The sequence below is a fragment of the Haliaeetus leucocephalus genome, unplaced genomic scaffold, assembly GCF_000737465.1.
Source record: "Haliaeetus leucocephalus isolate CR32 unplaced genomic scaffold, Haliaeetus_leucocephalus-4.0 Scaffold598, whole genome shotgun sequence".
NCBI lineage: Eukaryota > Metazoa > Chordata > Aves > Accipitriformes > Accipitridae > Haliaeetus > Haliaeetus leucocephalus.
Window position 1 is genome coordinate 963024 of NW_010973034.1, and position 20689 is coordinate 983712.

Consider the following 20689-nt stretch of genomic DNA (forward strand, 5'->3'; position numbering starts at 1 on the left):
TTATGAACTGCACAGGTATTGGTCTATAGTCATGGTACGACTGTATAGACAGGACTGGCCTGAGGAATTGTTATTATACCTCCGGTCTGACGAGTTTCCCCATGCAGGATTTCCAAGCCATTTGCCAGAAGATGCTGCTTCAAATTCAAGCTTCCTTCACCTGGAACCCTGTAAGTTATATGGAACGGGGAAAAAATATCAAAAAAGCAAAAATAAAAAAGTCTGTCAGAGAGCTAAAAGGGAAATTAGTTATTTTTTTCTAAAGTAAAACTTCCTTTGATTCATTTCCCTCCTTCCTCCTATTCTCTTCTCCTGCACCTCTTTCCTCTCGGTGAGTCAGCAATGTTCTTGTCCCCAGACTAAAAAAGACAAATGTCATATTTGTGTTTATTTACATTCTTGTCTTAATGATAAAATAATTATCTTAGGTGACTCCTACCATGTCTGTCAATTTGGAAAAAATATAAACAAAAAGGATACTGCAGATATTCAGGGGCAAGATCTGTTTTGAAGGAAGGCTTTTAACTATTTACTCCCCAGCTCAATAGGAAGCAACTGGCCACTAAACAAAAAAAAAAAACAACCAGTCATTTAAAATACCAACCCTCAAGCTTTTGCTGGAGTCGATAATTAAGAGCTACTGAGAAACTGATTTTGTCTGAATTTTTTCTTCTTTTCGTTCTCCTTTCCTGCACTTTACCAGAAGACAGTTGGGTGGTGATGACAGGACATGCCAGACTCCAGCAGAAGTAATAACGGGAAAATCCAGACTGGAACAACAGCCTGACAAAGTTGTCTTACCCTGGCTGACAAGCAGATACTTTAACCAGGGAGATGATGCTATAATAATGTTTGAGACTTAATTAATTTAGCCTGAGATCTGGGGTTTACTTTGTAAACAGCAAACCACTTCCAGTTACAAAGTCCCTTGAATTTCCCAATACAAAGCTGAAGAAACAGGGAGGGCATTTGAACACAGCAGCCTCGCAGCTGAAAATATTCACCGTGCAAAAAGGCTGAGCCTTTGCGGTGTGAAGTCTTCGCGGATTGAACAACGTGGGTAACGTTTGCTGCTTTCTTGGTTTATTTTTGCACAGATCTGCAGCCAAACTCAACACGCTCAACTTTCAGTTCCAATGCAAATCTAAGAAATTTCACCTGTAATGCGAGCCTTTTAAAAAAAAACACTCACATATTCTTGCAACATCCGCGAGCTCCTGACACGGCAGCGCTCCGAAGGCCTCCTGCGAAGACCTGCGTTTGCCAAAATTAACATAGAGTATTAGGTCAGCGATGCATTAATGCAGCTGAGACCACTGGCACCTCTGTGAAGAATAGCTGTGGCGCTGATGACTTCACTCCGCGGTTTCAGGCCATTGTTTGCCTGTTGAAATATTATAAATGAGAGCTTTGAGGCAGGTCCTGTGGCCAAGAGGGTTTTGATTTCCAGAATCAGGTTGTTCCTCACCGAGCAGAGGTGGTTGAAGCACTTTGGAAACGGACGGAGAGGGTGGTTTGGGGTTTTTTTAATTCAGAAGTAGCTCTAGGTTGTTGGTCAGGAACTGTATTAGTTGAGGGCTTAGCTGGGAAAGCTCTTTTCTGGCTTGGAGTTGTTTCGTTTTTTCTCTTGTGTGCAATAAAGCTGGATATAAAGCGGAAAAGTAACTCCTGCTGCCCAGGGGGAGGTTAGGATCCGAGCTCCCTCTGTTCCCACATATATATATATAGCATAGCTCTGAATTTTATTTCCTGACCACCATCACCAGGGAAAGCCCAGCTTGCATCTGAAGTGGGAAAAGTGGGACAGGATCCGAAGTCGTCTTGGATGGTAATTGCGGTGGGAGCTGGGGAGAGCAGGGGCCCCAGGGAGGAGCCAAAACATGAAACATAAAAAACCTGGCTAGACATTGTCAGTCTTGCATTAGCTAAAACTTGTCATTTTAAACCTAATCTCAGCAGCTGTGCTGCAGCAAAGCACGGGTATCACCGTTTCCTCCCAAGCCAGCCCTTCATCCCCCTTTGCACTGATGGTGACAATTTAAATATTGCCTCAGTCAGCCAAATGCATTTTTGTTTTACATCTTTTATTTGGCTGTTAGATATGCTAGATATTGCATGTTTAATGTAATACTTATTCATTTAGCAGGTCTGTCAAGATTGCTTGCTTTCCTGATAAATTGTCAGGAGTTCTGGAGGTGGGACTACCCTCTTAACTTAATACAATATGTATTTAACTGCAATATGTAAGACTTCTGGTCTTCCTTTCTGCTGCTGACTCTATACACACAACATCTTTATTACTAGGGCTTCATAAGCAATATCAGGAACACTTCCACTACTGGCCCACTTCACAAATAAATAGGCACAAGAAATTACACAGAATCACCTCAAATAGATGTGGGGATAATACTGAGATCCGCAATATGAAAAATGCTACCTTAAGTCGCTTGGCCATATTGCTTTTCGAAGGCATGTGCTAAATAATAACCTTGGCTATGCTATTTATATCTGCAACTCCATGAATGACCAGACTTAGCTATTGTGATACCTGGTTTCTCTTTCTGAAAAGCAGCTGCTACCTACTGCCAGAGTATATATCTTGCCCCCATCTCAGAAAGTGCCCTTAAAAAGATAATACAGTCTTTTTATTTCCCTAATTATTCCTGCGAGATAAGTGGAAGAGGCTGGTGTTTTTACATCCAAAGGCTCTTGGTTTAATCCCTGCTAAGGTCATAACTAAGGAATACCACAGTGCGACTGTTTCTGAATGCATATGAACACAGTTGCTGAATAAAATAATGTCATTCACCAATAATGCATTCACATTATTTTAGTGTTCAACCTTTGCAGATTGAATGCTCTGTGTTTTCACAGAGCTACACCAGACGTTGGTGACCATGAACCCGCTCTGGCACCTACACAGCTGATCCAATCCTGCCGGGTTTTGTTGTTTTACTGCAGCAAAGTATGCACATAAAATCCACGCAGAGCCCATAGAAGAAGGGAGGAAAGAAATGTGCCCTCCATTCAAACCTTCAAGGCCAAAGCATCAGTTGTCTATGATTTTATCTCTTCCCCTCTGTTTTTCTATCAGGTCATCCCTTTCTCACTCAACTCGGGACACAGCAACTACAATAATTCCCTTGACTCCCTGCTCAGTCTTCATTGTCCTTGCTTCCCAGCGCTCCTAGCAGGACCTGCTAAACTGAATTTCAGATGCATGTCGTCAGAGATAAGATTTATTACAAATTCGCCTCCACCGTCACTTTTGCTCCGCGTCTTCTCTCCCAGTCACAGCTGCTTTGCCGCTGAGATGATCTTGTTGGTGTTACTCTCATCTGCTCTCTTCTGCAGCCTCCTTTTGTCTTATTTCATACAGCTGGACTAACCCCAGTGTAGAAGGCAGTCCATCACCATCCTTCCTGAAAATCCCATTACTTAAGAGTTTTGCAAGAGCCAGCCCATCTTCCTTTATGTGTATCTCCATATATGTATAATACAGATGTTACCCATTTCAGTAAGTAAAGCAGAAATACAATTCCTACTGTTAGTAAAATGTCCTGCTGCCTCCTGGGATCAAGTCTTGGACTGGACTAGGAGACATTTCAGAAATACCTGTGCAAGCGTTTCCTCAACTCTGTGATTAAAACAGTAAAAACGATTTTCAGGTAGGTGGGATGCTACCTAATACACTAGAATTTCTCCATTAAAGATCAAATCTTGTTAAATGACCTGAGTTACATGAAATAGGCATGAAGTCTTGTCTTCAGGTGCTCATGCTGCAGAAAAACATTAATACAAGATGATCTTTTCTTCCACTTTTTTCCTGTTTTTGGTTTCTATCCTTCCCTTACTTTCCTCCTTTTCTCTGTTTGTAATACCATAGCTGCTGTTTTGGGGGAGAAAAAAAAAAATCGCATGCTGGCTGGTTTTTTTGCCTTCTGTTCCAGCTTTCTTGCCTTCAAAGCCTCTTAGACCTTGTCCCGCACTGAGGTTTTGGAGCTGCTCTGGTGATAATAAACCATCACATGGTTTCATTAAGTTCCACCGTAATGAAACAGTTTTTGTCTCCTGTAAGGCAAATATTTGCAAAAGGAGTGAGGAAAATGCAGCAGGTGATGAGCATCATTTAGTACTCGTAAGGGTGCTGTTGGGGGAGGAAAGAGAGGGCAGCTGCTGGAAAAGGGTGATGCCAGAACAGGAGGTGGTGCAGTAGAAGAGGTGAAAGAGACTTGATATCACCTTTTTTTTTTTTAATTTGAGGGTTGTGAAAGGAGGGAGAGCGTATAAAGAGGAGTGAAGTGTAAATGCAAGCCCAGAGTAGAAGGGGGTGCGGTGATGGGAGGGTGTGAGGAGGACACCAGAGCTGCCAGAGGCAAGACAGGGTATTTGCAGTGGTGGCAAACCCCAGGTGCCCATCACTGGGCTGTTGGGTACTTCAAAGGACTGAAGAGTTGTTTTTAACTCTGCTGGTATTAAAGCAAGTGGCAGAGTTCCTCCTGACTTACTGGGTACCTAATTAGGCCAGAGCTTCACAAATCCTGCCATGGTAGGAGTGTGGATTAAAATCTTCCCTGTTCATTTGTCTTCAACATTTGCCACTCATGCCTTCTGGTTTCTATATACACGTACATACATATACATACAAACATACATTAACTTAACTTTTGAAAGTATTGCTTTCTAGAAAGTTTCCAGTGAAATCCAATTAATTTTTACTTAATGGGTCCATTACCTAAGAGTGCTGCAAAATGTGATGCTGGCGTGAGTCAGGTTACAATAATCAAGAACTGCATACCAGCAGGGAACAAATTGTATCCCTTCGCTGTTCATTTCAGTCCTTCAAACATATGATTTTCTTTTAATAGAGCAGTTTTCTATACAGAAAAATAAATCTTTTTTTGTACAGAAGATACCAGTGTTAGCCAGTCACCACTGAAAACACTATTTCATCCTGGATTGTTTCAGTGACATACTGCTACTTCTAGGTTATATTTTTATGTTGTTACACTTAAGTTATATATTGATTTTAATTTAATGATTTTTGGGAAGGATTGGGGGAATTGCAAAAGTTTGCCTGCCCCACAGCTCACCGAGGCAATGGGACAAGCTGTGCACAACTGGAAAGGTCCTGCTGGTGGGGAAGGATCTAACATCTCCAGGGAAGGACTGGCGACAGGAGACCTAAGCCTTCTCCATCTCTGTCCTGGTTTCGGCTGGGGTAGAGTTAATTTTCTTTCTAGTAGCTGGTGTGGTGTTATGTCTTGGATTTAGTATGATAATAATGTTGATAATACTGATGTTTTCAGTTGTTGCTAAGTAGTGCTTAGTCTAAAGTCAAGGATTTTTCAGCTTCTGATGCCCAGCCAGCGCGAAGGCTGGAGGGGCACAAGAAGTTGGGAGGGGACACAGCCAGGACCCAAACTGGCCAACAACAGGGGTATTACATACCGTGTGACGTCATGCCCAGTATAGAAACAGGGGGGAGTTGGCAGGGGAGGGGGTGCAGATCACTGCTTGGGAACTAACTAGGCATCGGTCAGCGAGTGGTGAGCAATTGCATGGTGCACCACTTGTTTTGTATATTCCAATCCGTTTATTAATATTGTCATTTTATTATTGTTACTATTATCATTATTAGTTCCTTCCTTTCTGTTCTATTAAACTGTTCTTATCTCAACCCACGAGTTTTACCTTTTTCCTTCCAATTCTCTCCCCCATCCCACTGGGTGGGGGGGAGTGAGCGAGCCACTGCGTGGTGCTTAGTTGCTGGCTGGGATTAAACCATGACAGTATGCAGTTCTGTTCTCCTGTATTTAACACATGTACCATACTTGTTTACAGTAGCTCATCGAGCTAGGAGGAGAAATTGTTTTGCTGTGATAAGCAGTAATTATAGAAGCCACCTTCAAGTAAATTGTTAAAAAGCTATTCAGTTGTATGGCATATTTCCCTATTTGTATGCATTTTACTTTTCACTCATCACAAAAAAATGTGATTCCAACTCCTTGATTTAAAAAGAACAAAGTAGAAGGAGAGAGCTGTCACTGGAGCTTAAAACTAATTTGATTTTGCAGATTTGATTTTAGGGGGTTTTGATAAATTAGAAGTTTAAGATGGGATCAGAGCTGCTCTGCCCCAGTAAAAAGTCTATCGTAGTTTAAGGCCTCCAGCTCCTGCTCCATCTATAACTTTCCAGCAACAGGTTACTTTGGGGAAAAAAAAAAAAGAAAAAAAAAGTAAAATTTGGCATTGAAACAGGAAATATGTGAACCTGTCACAGTAAGCAGTCTCAAAGGGCAAGCTGCTTTACAGGAGCTAATTAACCTTAGGAAATAATTACACAAATATGCAAATGTTGTTTAGATAATTCCATGTGTTATCAACTCAGGTAGTCCATCATAACTGCAGACCTTGCAATGTCTAGGTGTTAGAATCTGGCATAGTTGATAAGGCTTCGGTTGCTGCATCACTCCAGCTTGGTATTTAACAATTAATGACTGTGATATTACATTAGAAAATTCAACCTGTTTTTTGAATGCAACAGAACGTAACACTGTATTCACTGTGCGCACACTGCTTATCTGCGTATTCCTAATGGCTCCAGCCATTAAAATGTTATATACCTTTCAACTCTTACTGCTAGCAATATTGGAAAAAATGAGAGACCAAAATCTGTGGCCTCTTCCTCCACTTTTTCGCACAATGGATGGCCTGAGCATTTACCCACAACAATTTGGGCTTTTCAGGGCCTTAAAAACTGTTACGGAGAGAATTTTAAATCTGCAAGCCGGTTTTCTCAAAGCAAAACCTTTTTTGTGAAACGAGACGAGGAGCAGCGTTTCATTCAAATGTGTTTCTGTTAGCGTTGCGTAGACCCCAAAACAACGCGGTCGTGGGCTGCCATTCTTGGTGTACGGCCCCCCCAAAACCGAGCCCACCTGGTCTAGGCTGGAGCAGCCCAGGACGTCCCTAACCCATGCCAGGACTTAAGTCGAGGCTGAGCAGATCAGCGACCAGCAACCTCTTCCCTACCACAAGCTGCTGCTTCAAGCAGCTGTAGGAGAGGTTCTGGCCCTGGGATATTAAAAGGCTTCATATATATGAGAGACATGAATTTATTAATCATTGTCATATTATTTTCATAGACTGTACTATTAAACTATTTCATTAAACTTTGGATATTAAAATGAAAAGCTCCGTATTAACCATTTATGATCATTTTTTGAGCAATAGCTATTTTAGTTTAAAAAGTGAGGCATTTTTTATAGATAGTTGAGAGAGAGTGTTTAAAAAATACTGGGGGGAAAAAAAAGCGCCTTTTGTTACTAGAAAAAGGAATTGGTCCTTAAACCAGTATTTGTGAACACTCGGTCTCTTCCACATGAAATAAAATTTCATTCTGTTTGCAAATGCTTGATGATCATTTCTCATTCAAAAGCAATAAGTCCATGTGGCAAGAGCATCTTTTTGATTAGCCCCATGCGCCTGTCATTAACTGAATCAGAACCTAATATCTTGCTACTTATGTTCTATATTACTTTTATGGATGCCCCTTTTATAGCAGGTTCCAGAAGTGTGTGCCTCCTCTAGCATTCAGGAAAAGGAATAAATATAACATCAGCAATTTAAAATTCCTCGGCAATACTTGTGTTAAATGATTTTAACCACCTTTATCTCCAAGGCAATCTTCAGTGGGATTTGCTGCATGCAAGTATGACAGGTGTTCAATATCTGATAGTCTCTGTAGCATTGGTAGTCACCGATGGTAAATGAGGTATATTTGCTCTATTTTTATCGGTGAAAAGAACTAAAATACAATAGTTATTAGGAAAAAAGACACGTATGTCTTTTCATTTATTAGTGAATTAAAGGGTAAATCTTACTGATAGTGTTCTGTTAAAAATGAAGGCAGGTGGGATTTCACATGATGGGAGCACGGGCGAAGGTTTTACCTTCTGCACCGAGAGCATCTGCTCCGTTCCCCACCCGAGCACCACGGAGCTGGGGTGCAGCAGTCCACTCAGGAGGTACCTGCTCTGCAGCGATCCAGTAATTGCCTGGTTTTGGGTTATTTTGCATTGGTTAAGCATCACACAGAGGCCTTTTCATGTAACATCATTCTTGACTTATTTTATTTCTAATTGTGGGGTGGGGGGAAGGTTTTCAGAGGGATGCTCTGATTTGATTTCCACACCTCCAAAGAATCAGAACACTTATTTAGACGTAGAATTACCTGTTACAGATGACCAACTTTCAGCAGCTGGAAATTTAAGTTCAGCTTTCCCAGCACCTTTCCATCTCAGCGTGTTTCAGAAATAACATTGCGTTCAGCTTCAGCTGCCTTCTGAGGTACATAGCGTGATTTCCCCATTCCTTTCTCTACAGTCATATAGATAATTATGTAAAGCATGACCAAGAGGCACCCACTTAATCAAGTAATTTTAAAAGGTGGCATATAAGTGCATTCTGTTTAGCTGCAATGAAAAGAAGGAAAGAAACAGCTGCCTGAAACTGACACCTTTTGTACCAAAACTGCAGCATCCAGCCTCATAATTTCACCCAGGCCAGGCGGAGGAGGTTAATCCTGATGGACCCAGGGCAATTTGAAATCCTAAAACTGGCCGTACTCTGCAGTTGGCGGTGCCCGCTCCCGCAGCCAGATGTTTCTTGTACGGACACGGCAACGGTTTATTCTCTGTCCGAGTTGTTTAAAATATGGGCTTGTTATGAGGGGAAAAAATAAGCAGATGCTCTGAAGAGAGAGCTTTTCTTCTAAACATACATGACTCCTCCAAACTCCTTCTCACACCTACGTGCTTTTCTTACCCTGTATAGGGTTTAGCAGAGTATGTACAGCAACACAGTTTATCCTGACATTATATGGCATTTTTTTCACCAGTAACAAACAAAACTGTAGTTACAGCCTATATCTAGCTCGTTCTAGCTCATTTCTTTTTGCTTTTATAAAATCCTGTTGAGTCTTCATACTGGACTGTGAAGCTGTGCAGTTAATGATTCGGTTGACTAGACCGCTGGTTATGCTTTAATTGGTGGAAGCTTTTTCGAGCTGAGTTTCTGAATCCTTCAGAAGCTTCATGCTGCTGTCTTATTCTTGTGGCAACCCTAAAATTGTGTGCTTTTCCCATCAGCATGTAGAATAATAAATGCAAAATGCCAGAAAATGCAATATTAACCAGAAACAACCTCTTCTTTTTGTCAGAATGTTAAAGCAGGGTTATGTACCTGTACAAAAATTGCTGTTAAGAAAATTAATGCTAACATTATTATTTAAATAAAAAAGTCTGCATATTTAACTAAAATAAATCTTTTAGATAAACTAGTCATTTAAAAACTCTCCTAGTGTTTTAATGTGCCTTTTCCATACGTATCATAATTAGAGTACATCAGTTTTCCATAGGAAACTCCAGTTCAAGTTGTCGTTCAGCTTTATCTTAATAACTGGTCTGTCAATCATATTTTCTTTATGAAATTTCTTTTGAAAACCTTCCCTCTTTCCTCACAAAGGGAGGAGTCTTTACCTCCTTTACCTATCTCTACAATCAAATTTCAAAACAGGGTTGAAAGAAAATAAGCCCTTTCTCACGCTGAGGTGGTTTACAATAGTCGATACATAATTAGTTAAAACTATGTTCTGTCATAGTCAATCAAGAACAGAATCTGTCCAGGATTAAGGAGAATACCTCAGAGCACTTCAGTGCTTTTTGGCGAATTTGATAAATATGTTTTAATCGCTGCTACCTTGGAGAAAAAAAATTTAAAAGCACATAATTGTTTTAAAAGCTTTAGGTCCAGATCCATAAAGATTTGTAGCCATCTCCCTCTTATTTAGGAAACCGGGCATGAGAATAGAAGTAAAAGCCTAAATCCACCACGTTATTTAGTTGTCTGTCTTCCCATTGATTTTAGACACTCATAAGAGCTTAAATTCCCAAAACGGAGTTGCAGCGTGGGACTAAGACCTAAATCACTTCAGTGTTCTTGGTAAAGTTACAGTAATTCACACTGTGTAATTAGCATCTTCTGATTGCCAGTGGCTTTTGCTGGTTTGTGCTTTATTTTCCCCAAGGAAATAACGCTTTTGTGGTCTGCATCTGAGTCACCTAGGGGTATGAAGTTGTTGGTGGAGCAGAGCAAAGGGGAAAGGGATGCAAATTTTAGGCAAGGACGTGACCTTGACTGATCAGCTCTTTCTGGCACAAAAGAGTCTGGAAAGCACCAGCAGTGTTGTGCTAGAGGTGTGAAATCCTGGTGGGGCAGGGGAGCTAGCAGACCATCTTACTCTTGTCACCTGAGACTAGACAGATTTGTGGTTATGACATGGACAACCTGAGAAATAAGTGAATTACAGAGAGGTGCAGGGCTTTCCGAGAGCCTCTAAGGTAGAGGTGGGAGTGCACAACCCCGACGTTTGAGGAGAGCGCGCTAAAATCAGTGTAAATCACTCCGGTGCCTTCAGTGACCCTTACATTGACTGGCATTCACAAATTCTTGTTCAATACTAAGAAAAAGCACTCCCCTCACTACTAGAGACTCCGAAGTAACGGCTAATGTATAAGCAGTCAAGAGGTGTTTTATCTGTGCTGTATCTCATAGTCTGCAGTTGTAAAAAGTGGCATTTAAAAGAGTAGTTGCAAATACCACAGTTTTAATGTTTGGCAGATTTCCATTGGCCCATAATATGAAAAAATTGTAAAGACTGAAATTATATTTATATTGTTCCTACTTGTTTTTATTTGTTTTATCAGACTAAGGCTTAACTACTTTAAACAAACCATCAGTGAACAAACATTTGACAAAGAGTTGTCAAAAGAAAGAAAATCAGAGCAGTGGCTCATAATTTCTCTGAATGCCTCTGTTTAGCTGAATTGCCATCATGGTATTTAGACAAAATTTTGCAGATGCGTAATTTTTGTTGTATTTATTAAAATAAGCCATAATAAAGCAACAGTTTTACTGCCTTTAAATAGCAATCTTAAATTTCTTTTATTTAGACAAATTAATCTGTTCTTTTTTTAACACTAGGGTATATTCATTTGAGGTTTGTTTTAACAAAACATTTTAACATATAGGAACACGTTGCTTTTTAGACAGAATTGCCAGTTTTTAAAAGGTAATTGTCGCAAACGTAATTTCTTTCTGCAGGATAATGGATCTCCTGAAGAACATGCAATTTATGTTTGGGACCATTTTATTTCCCAGTCAGCTGCAGAGAACGTGTTTTTTGTTGCTCACAGTTATGGTGGACTTGCCTTTGTAGAGTTGGTAAGTGTGACTTCTCCATTGCCTTCTTTCCTGAAGTCTTTCACAGATTTTCTCAGTTCTTTGTGATCACCTTCTTGAAAGCAGCCATTTAGGAACAACTTGGAACCAATGGTCAGATACAGATCTGTGAGGATTTCTTTGCAACTGGAAGGTCACTGCATTTTTCTCTGGTTTTGAGTTAGATGATAAGGTGCCAAGCGTGCACAAACCTGAAAGACCGTGGGAAGACAAAACGCATTGAATCGTCCTTGTCCAGGCTATGTACTGAAAGGCAGCACTCAGTGAGTTTCTGCTCTGGGGCACAAAGACTGGAGGTGAAGACTGAGAACACGTAAGAACAGTTTTAAAGCAAAGTCACATTAACAAATGCACCATTTTGTATATAGATTGGAGCTGAACATGAGGGGAAATTTGGAGGTTTTACCCAATTTTGCAGTTTTTCCACAAAGGTCTGCAGAAGTTGCTGGGAAGACTTTTTTGCCGTTTATTAGGCTCTGGATAAACCCTGCGGTGATGTGAGGTGGGGAGGACTCTGCTCACTGTAAAGCTGCTCTGCCTCTGATGCTGGGACTGCTGAACATCCAGTTGGTCAGTCTTTCACCCTTTAAAGGCAAATTTGTTGACCCCATCTGGTATATGAAGTTGCCTGTTGAACCCGTATACTATTCTTTGAGCGTAGCTATAGCCTCCTCACTTAATTGTGAAGTGCTGGTGTGGTGTAATCACGACTTGTTTTATTGAAGAAAACTAAAAAAGTCGTGTTTATTGTGGAAACATAAATTGCAGAACATTGCAACTGGTTTTATAGACACAGGAATAAGCAGCCGTGTATATACATCTTTTGTCTATAAGACATTATTTTAGTCTCACTGAAAGTTAGTAAAAGTGGTTCCTGCCTGAAGGTAAGATGAATGCCCTAGTTAAGACAAAGCATGCATGAGTGTTTTGTTTTCAATCTTGCGCTGCTCTAAGTAGCAAGAGTAATCCAGAGCAGGACCACTTGTATTATTTTAAGAACTTAAGATTTTTGTTAACCCTTTTCGTTTGTAGAAATTAAGGCCATTTTCATTTTCCCTGTGCTTCCAGAAGCATATTTTTAAAATATGTATGACGTGTACACTGGGACTTGAGAACAGTTCAGCTGATCATTTTCCACGGGTATTTTGTTACCAGGTCGATAAATAGTCTCAAACCTAAATTTTTAGGAGACCAAATTAGTGAAGATGAATAATTCCTTCTATAACCACAACTCTGGGCAAAGAAGCGGGTTGCATCACATATGCCTGTTGCTCCTGGGATGCAATGGAGGTTAGGGAGCATCTCTTCTCTCTTGGCTTTCTGGTGCTGTGATTTTCAGCTGCCCTGTGTTTCAGCCCAGGTTATTCTGGTGTGCCTCATGTTTCCAAAGTGAAGTGTTAGCAAAATTTCTGTAGGCATTGTAAAGCCACGTTGTTTGGGTCGCCGGACACCTACAGATGCATAGGCTTATCACAGGGCGGGAATAAAAATTGACTGGAGACCTTTCTTGGTGTTTCCTAAACAAAGTGCTTATTCGAAGGAGGCTTGGCAAGTTTTTCCATCACATTTCAGTCAATGGCTTGAGGTGGCATGGGTAACAGATGACCAACGTGTCATTCCCATTTTGCCTGTTTCTCTTGTCACACTGGTGGATATTTCTTCACTTTTGTTCAACTTTAATATGAAGCACACAGATGTTTCAGAACAAGACTTGACTTCTGACCTTGGGGCTTCCAGGGTCAGGGTGCTCAGGGCCTGTGAAATTATCGCAAGCTGAGCTAAAGTTTTTATCCATCGCAGGAAGCAACCAGTAAGTAAGAAGTTAAAAAGGAGCTTTGTCAGAGAGACAAGATGGTCTCAGTAAGGGTCAGCTTCTGTAGTCTGCTGTCTCTGCAGGAGATGCATGCCTGAGAGGAAGAATATAATATATAACCATTGGCACATCACATATCTGTCATGCAAAACTAGACCTGAGAAGTATATTTCATGTAGCCCAATTGTTTCTTAAAAAATCAAAGGATATTAACACCTGGTTTTGGTAGAGGTGGCTTGATATCTGAGCTCCACTGAAAGCAGTTTAATTAAATAATGCATAAACTGAAGCAGATATCATTGAAATAAACCCTGAACTACTTTATCACAATATTAATTTATAAGATTTTATTTTGTTATGATCTTCTTTCTCTTCAATTTTATATCCATATGGCACTTAGTAATTGCAAAGAGCTCAAAAAAGAAGAAATGGAGCAGCTGATGGGCAATTACTTTCTTATGACAAATACATTTTTGATCACTTTCTTTCCTGCTTTGCGTGGGGGAGATGATGAGGGTGATAGAGCAGCTACACCATATAGCAACCGTACCACCCCTACACTTGCTGTGCAAGAACTTGGGGTCAACTGATTCATAAAATTGTAGGTTACAGTAGTTATGGGGACCTGTTGCACAGCTGCTCCTTCTGCATCCGCGCCTCTTAGAGGAGAGCAGTGTGAAGCATATGGCTTTAATTTGGAGTGAAGGTTTCTGCCTGGGCCCTCTGCATTTTACTGTGCCTGCAGGGAAAAAGAAAACAAGCAAAGAAGTCCAAAAACATATGCGCTTTCAATGAGTATCTTTTAAATTCTCTTTGCAAGTTCAGTGCTTGCCGAGGTCTGTCCTGATCGTTTGCCGTCGCCTCAGTCACAGAGACCCCCAGCTCATCACTTCGTCACGGTGCAAGGCTCTCGATGAAAACCTGACGCTCCGGCGTTAAAGCAGAGAAACCCAACGAAACCTGGTATTAGGCAAAGACTCGTTGGCGGTCGTTCATACCGTGGGGTGGGAATTGCCGCTGCGTTCAGCCTGGCAGGGGCAGGACACGTCCCCCTGTCTGCAGCTGCTAAAGGAGCTGGCGGAGGAGAAGCGTCTCTGCTCTGCCTCGTCCCTTTGCTCTGCAGGTTTCCAAAGTCCCGTGCTGGGACGTGGGCGTGCTGTTTTGGTGGGAAACTCAAAGCGAAAAGAGGGCAAACGTGACCATCGCATGTGAGGTGATTGGTATAAAAGGAGGAGCGTTTTTGTTTACAAACCCTTGGTGGCCAAACCTGGTCTTCATTCCAAATTTCATCTGACCATAAAAATCAGGCTATGGTTTGGAAGCCCTTCATTAAACAAACCAGTAAAACTTGGCTGCAATTTTCAAATACATGCCACAGCACCTAGCAGTTTTATTGGTCTTTGCAGCTTTTTAATCTACATTTTTGCGTGTCTGTGATTGCGAGATGTTAAGAAAAACAGGGTGAGTCTGTAATATCATGCCTGAATGCACAGAAACTGTTACCCGGTTATTGCAACGTAGGCACACAATTTCTGTACCTTGCTGGGTCATAGATTACTAGGGGAGTAATTGAAAGTGATTGAACATGTGTGGGAAGTAAAGTTCCACCAATAAATGTAATTAGTTGTATTGTTTATAGCTTGAATTACAAATGCTAATCATAAACCATATGCTAAAATGTATCTTAATATTTAGTAATTAAAACTTTGTGTAACTGTGGTTTGAAATTAAATGTGTGTCTAATAATATCTACATGTAAATTACTTTTTGAATACACAGCACTAAAAATAGTTGTTGGGTCACTGTGTTCTGCTAATTACTGATTTTGAAAAACTCAGGCCATGATTCATGAACGCATCTCAGCTTCTTACTTCTGTTATCCCTTACACAGTGTAGTCAGGGATTTATTTTCAGAAGCAGCTTGCTGTAGTTGATGGTAAATTGTGGAACTTTCCCAACTCCTAGCTTATAATAATTTTATGAAATTTAACAGAAAGTGAGAATTTCAAGTTGATGGAGTCAATTTTATATTTAGTTTACAGAAAATAAGTTTCTGGTACAACGCCTCCTTTGAGTTTTTCTGCCAAATTTTGTGGGTTTACAATTATTTTGCTTTAAAAAGAATGTTTTCCCTTGTCATTGCCTGCATGAAAGACCCGCACAGGAGAAAAGACATGTTGTGCCCCCATGCCCGCCTGAGTGCTGTGGCCATCCCCTGCAGATCTACTCACAGTATCAGGGCCTGGCTGCATGTAGAAGGGACAGAAAAGGTGGTCCTAGGATGCTGGGTGACATGTAAAAGTAGCCACGTCCATCATTGTAAAAAACACATGACAACTACTCATTTTGGAATCACAAGAAGAATTGTTAAATCTAAGCTTTCAAAATTGGCAATTAGGTATTCAGTATCCTGAGATTTAAAAAAAAAAAAAAGACTTTGTGGAAGATTTCTCCTGTTTGCCTCCTATATTCCTGAGACTTTAGGCTTTGCATTTTCAAGGGTTTCCTCGGCACCTTATGAACCAGAAGTGTAGCTTTTTTGTTTTAATTTTAGTTAAATAATATATTTAAGAAAAAAACCCCACCAAATATCATGGGAATCATGACAAAATTGTGAGAATCAGTGGTGGTATCTCCAGCTTACAGCATTCATACTGCTGTAAAAATACAAAGCGCACGGGGGAATGTGATATGATTAAATTAGGAGAAAGAAAGTAGGTTCATTGTCTTTGAGCAGATAAGAAACTATTCATTATGGTCTTTGCTGGCTAAAATGTTGGATGTATATATTGACAGTTTGCCCAAAGGTGTAGATAAAAGTGTGTGTGTATGTGTGAGTATGTATTTTTAGGCAGTTTTGTTAAAATGAGAGCCCTTAAAACACACCGTTCAAATTACTGTATCCACTACACCATCCTATTTCCATCAAAATCAGCCAATTTTGTCCATTTGAAATAATTTTAGGTCCATCATTTTGAGATACGCTCTGCAATAAGCTGCCACTTCATTTTGTTGTATTGTGCTGAGTGCGGCGAGGACCTGACCCTGGCTAGAGCTGATAGGTGCCATAATAATAACGATGATAAACGGACACCTGCTGAGCTACCTGGGAGTCTCTGAGGCTGCATCAGTATTCTGGCACAGGCAAAATGCAATTTAAGAGCCTTAATGACTGGGCTGTGAACCTGTCATTAGCTTTTCATTAATTTAATTTCCTGAAATTTCAGATTGAATGGTTTGTTATATTTGGCTTTTTATTTATATATACTTATATAAATATATCTATCTACTTGTTTTTTATATTTAGTTTGGTTCAAGAATTGATGAGCATAAAGCAGGTACTGTGGATATGCAGCTCTTAATTCCCCTGGCTGATGTATTAAAATACATCTACTGATGTGTGGCAGAAATAACACAATATCTGTGGTGGTTGTAGGAAGCATGGGAGAGAGCTGGAAGTAGAGACCTGAGAAGCCAAACACCTCGGTGACCAGGGTCCATATTGTGAGGAAACAAAGCAAAATATCACTGTGCTTCAAGGCTTTGTGAGCATTAAACTAAAGAAAGAAAGAGGACATTCTTTAAATATTGGTAGTTGGGAGAGCAGTTTGGGATGCTGTCTTGTAGGTTCATGGGGATTGGGTTATATGTGCAGTCTTCGGACAAATCACCTCGCCCAACTCTGCCTGTTTTAGGTCTCAGCTTTCTTCTGTGTTGTACACTTACATTTGCACCTTTGAGTCAGGTCTGGCGTAGGTAGGGACACTCAGAAAAATAAGTCTAAAAATGAAAATGGGATCTTAATTCCATTTGGTTATTTATTTCAGCTATACTTTGTTGTGCTTCTTGGAAAAATGCTTATTCGTCTGAAAAAGGTCAAACAAGGAATGAAGGTAGACAAGAGGAGCTAATGGAGAAACAGCAGTGGGTTGTGTAAAAAGAGTCGGACAGGACTAGGGTCACTAGTCTTGGGGCAAATTTCTTTTAGTATTTCTGTTACTGACATGGGCACAGAAAGTAAGTGTGTGCTAATGAAATTGGCTCTTGGCATGAAGCAGTGAAGTCACCATTGGTATTCAGAAGTAAAATTTCTGCAGTGAGAGAAATTAAAGGAAATAATACAAACTTCAGGACACTTAGGCATTGACTGGCTAGTCATCTGCATTTGTGTATGAAGAGTGATCTCATCAACCGGGAACAGCAGGGATGGGAAAGCCCAGGGATGGGCGGCCTCATTGCCGATGGCTGTGAGTGAATGACCCAATAATGCAACAAAAGACCCAAATGTGATCCTGAGATTTGTTTGTTCTTTCTGTCCCAGGAAGGGAAATACTAATGCCAGCCAGCATGCCAGTGAGATTAATCTGGTATAATCTGAGACATTTGGGAAGATTAACTCAGTCCAGAAGAGATATGAGGAAGAGTTGTCAGTAGACTCAGAGCAATGGAGAGCCTATTTTACTAGAAAAAAGGAAGGATACGTGCATGTGCCATGATGTGGTGCCACATGGAGATGTCCTACCTACCATGAGCACCAGAATCGGTATAGCCCTGGAAACAGTACACACACCCTCTAGGTTTATCAGTCTTAATAAGAGCTGTGTAATCTGCTAATGCTCTTGCATTAACTTTGGTAGCCATTGAAGAAAAAGAAGGTTCGGCGTCTATTCTGTATTTGCTACAGAAGCAGAGTTTAAAAGCATGGCTTGTTCAGCCTGACGAAGGGAAGCTTAGAGGGATTGGTAGCACTCTGCAAATACATCAGGAGAGTAAACAACGAGGAGGGAGAGACGTGTAAGCCAAAGAACAATGTTGGCAGAGGAACAAATGGATTAAAACTGGCCATGAATAAATTTAGGGTGGAATTAGGTTTCTCACCATTGGATGAGAAAGCCCTGTTTGGGAACAGGGTGACTGGGGCAAAGCTGCTAACCAGCGTGACCCACACATGGCAAGAGTTGTGTGAGTTATTGGCTGGGACCATCAGTCCTTGGTATGACCCAGGACTCCATGATCCTGTGAAAGCCAGTGTGTGCAGGTGCCTGTTTTCAGCCGCAAACAATTGGACCCTGTTTGGATTAATTTTTCTGGAGTTGGCACCTCTCTGACTCCAGGCTCACTCTGTGGCTTGAGCACTAGAAGCGCTGAGTTTGAACCAAAACCAGGTCAACATCCAAACACCAATGTTTGCAAACAACTTTTTTCCCTCTTCACTTGTTTTTGGAAGTAGCGGGCTCATTTTTGCTAATGCTTTCTGAAGTGCGAAAGCTTCAGCTTGCCGTAGAAAGCAACGGGGATCGCAGATCCCAGGGTGAGGGGTTGCAGCAGTAAGGAAATTAAATGATGGATTGAGAAAAAAATACTGAAGTATCTTAATATGTGTCACTGGCTGCTGTACTGGAGCAACTTCTTGATCACATTTGGCCTTTACTGATAACCTACATTAAAAAAGTGTGTAGGTATATATACACACACATGCGTATATTGCCCATTTTAACACAGAGCAGATAAACATTTTAGGCCACTCTCAGCCTAAATAAATAAGCTGACAAGTGTACACTGGCATCATTATTTCACTTGCTACCGTTTCTTGTTGTTATCCATTTGCATTGTGGTAGCAATCGCATCGTAGTGCCTTGTCCTGAAGAGCTTGCAGTCTGGAAGGATCATCTAACGGGAGGAGACAGAGGAATGATGAACGATTACCAAGCAGTTCAGAGCACCATAGCTGCATGTCCTTTTTCATTTTTTGGTGGTTTAGTTTAAATGCTGTGTAGGCATCCCCTTCCCCAGTTCATCTCCAGCCCTCTCAGCCTTGCTACTGGATGAGAGAAGAGGATGGGTGCAATGAAAGCCTGACTGCTGGCCACTTCCAGAATAGGCTCATGTTTTGAATATTCATCCCTCCTCGTCACCTTGCTCTGGATAACTTGCTCACCATCATTACTTTTTGCTTCATCTTAATCATTTGCTAATGTAATATCTCATGCTTCACTCAGCTCAGTCTGTGGTTTGAGGCCAGCTGTATGTATGCCCCTTCCCCACTTCTTCCAAAAGGAAAAGGGCAATGTTTCATGGACTGGAATGATATGCTGAGTACTAATTGCTGGCACCACCCATCATTACTTTACCTCTCATTGGTCCATTCATATTAATTTTCTAGTTTGACACCAAAGTTGGAATGCTAATTATAAAAATGGACAAAGAAGTGGAGATGGGTAAAAGTTAGGGTTACTTGGAAATCCAGTTACTTAGAAATATGTGTTTGCATCCAATGGGATTTTGAGGTCGAAGGCACAGCACTTTCTGCATTTCTTTGCAGAGACTTTTCTAGAGTTGCATCATCTCACTAGTGGTATATTTTTGTAATTTCTTTGCATTGTTTTAAATTCTGTGCACTACACAGTGAAGATTTATTTTTAGATTTCGATATGAAAAGCTTTCTGATCTTTAGCACTTGTTCTCGTATTTCCATCCCCTTGTCTCTTGTTGCCCAACTGTATATAACTGGGCCTTCTTTTTCGTTTTCTTTGTATGTTTGTCTGAATCCAGTACTTTTGTCAACATTTCTCTGATAGTGTGCTGAGAATTCAACTCTGTATTTTAAGTGCAGTTACTATAGTTAGCTCGAGGTGAACCTCAGTACCTTTGTTCAGCTGTGCAACATTTTGGTCAGTGCAGCCAAAATGATACTAGATTCTTTTTTTCCCAAAGTTTCTTTGAATTTGGTACCCACTAATGTTCATGCATCTCTCAGAGTATTTTAGTGCTCTCAATTTCCTTCTCCCCAGTGGTACTGAAAGTAGTAGATGATTTCCACCACCCCCAACAATATTATCTCACGTTCTTCCAAATTAAATCTAGCTGCACTCTGGCCCTTGTTGTGCGGGATGACAAACTAGGTTGTCATAACGATCCTTTTTGTGCTACAGGTCTATGAATCTTGGAAGCTCGTTTTGTATTTCTTTCATGCCTTACTTCTCTTGGCAGTTTCTCCTGCTTTAAGTCACCTGCAAATTTAATTAATTCCAGATCATTAATGAAGATGTTAAATAAAACCGTATTTGGCATCTATCCTTATATCTGACTAGAAACTTCCTTCTGGCTCGATAAATTCCTTTGTATTAGTATCCTTTCCTGCATTGTTTCAACTGTTTTAAATTCTGCGAGACAGTGTACTTATCAGTCAGTTTATTTTTCATTTCAAATTCTAGCTTTGAAAGAAAAAGAAAGCCAAAGCACAGGACCGTGTTCAAAGAACACGTCGCTCATCCTTTCAGTTGTGCAGATAAACTTCAGCCCTTGAGCCTATCAAAGCTGATGGGGCAACGTCTGTGTGCAACAATCTGCTTAAAATGTGTAGAGCACACCATTGATCCCAACAGTTAACTCCAGGACCCGGGGCAACCGGTTTTCCTTAGTTTCTTGCCCAGCTATTAATTTCCTCGCTGGTTGCCCCAGCTCCCCAGAAGTTACAAGTTGTCATCTCTAGTTGTGCACCTCTGTACAGCTTTTTCTGTCTGAACCATCTCACACTCATCAGAGCTCATCCAGACATGGGGAAAACTCATC

The 20689-nt window shown here is 40.8% G+C and overlaps 1 protein-coding gene across 2 annotated transcripts in view; it reads left to right on the forward strand.

Annotated features, from left to right (window-relative positions):
* The window catches only part of FAM172A (family with sequence similarity 172, member A), a 268877-nt gene that overhangs the window by 145716 nt on the left and 102472 nt on the right, over positions 1–20689 (forward strand). For both annotated transcript variants that reach the window (XM_010578033.1, XM_010578032.1), the window contains one exon: positions 11167–11286. In XM_010578033.1, coding sequence (XP_010576335.1) covers positions 11167–11286 — 120 coding nt within the window. The remainder of the gene's footprint in view (positions 1–11166; positions 11287–20689) is intronic.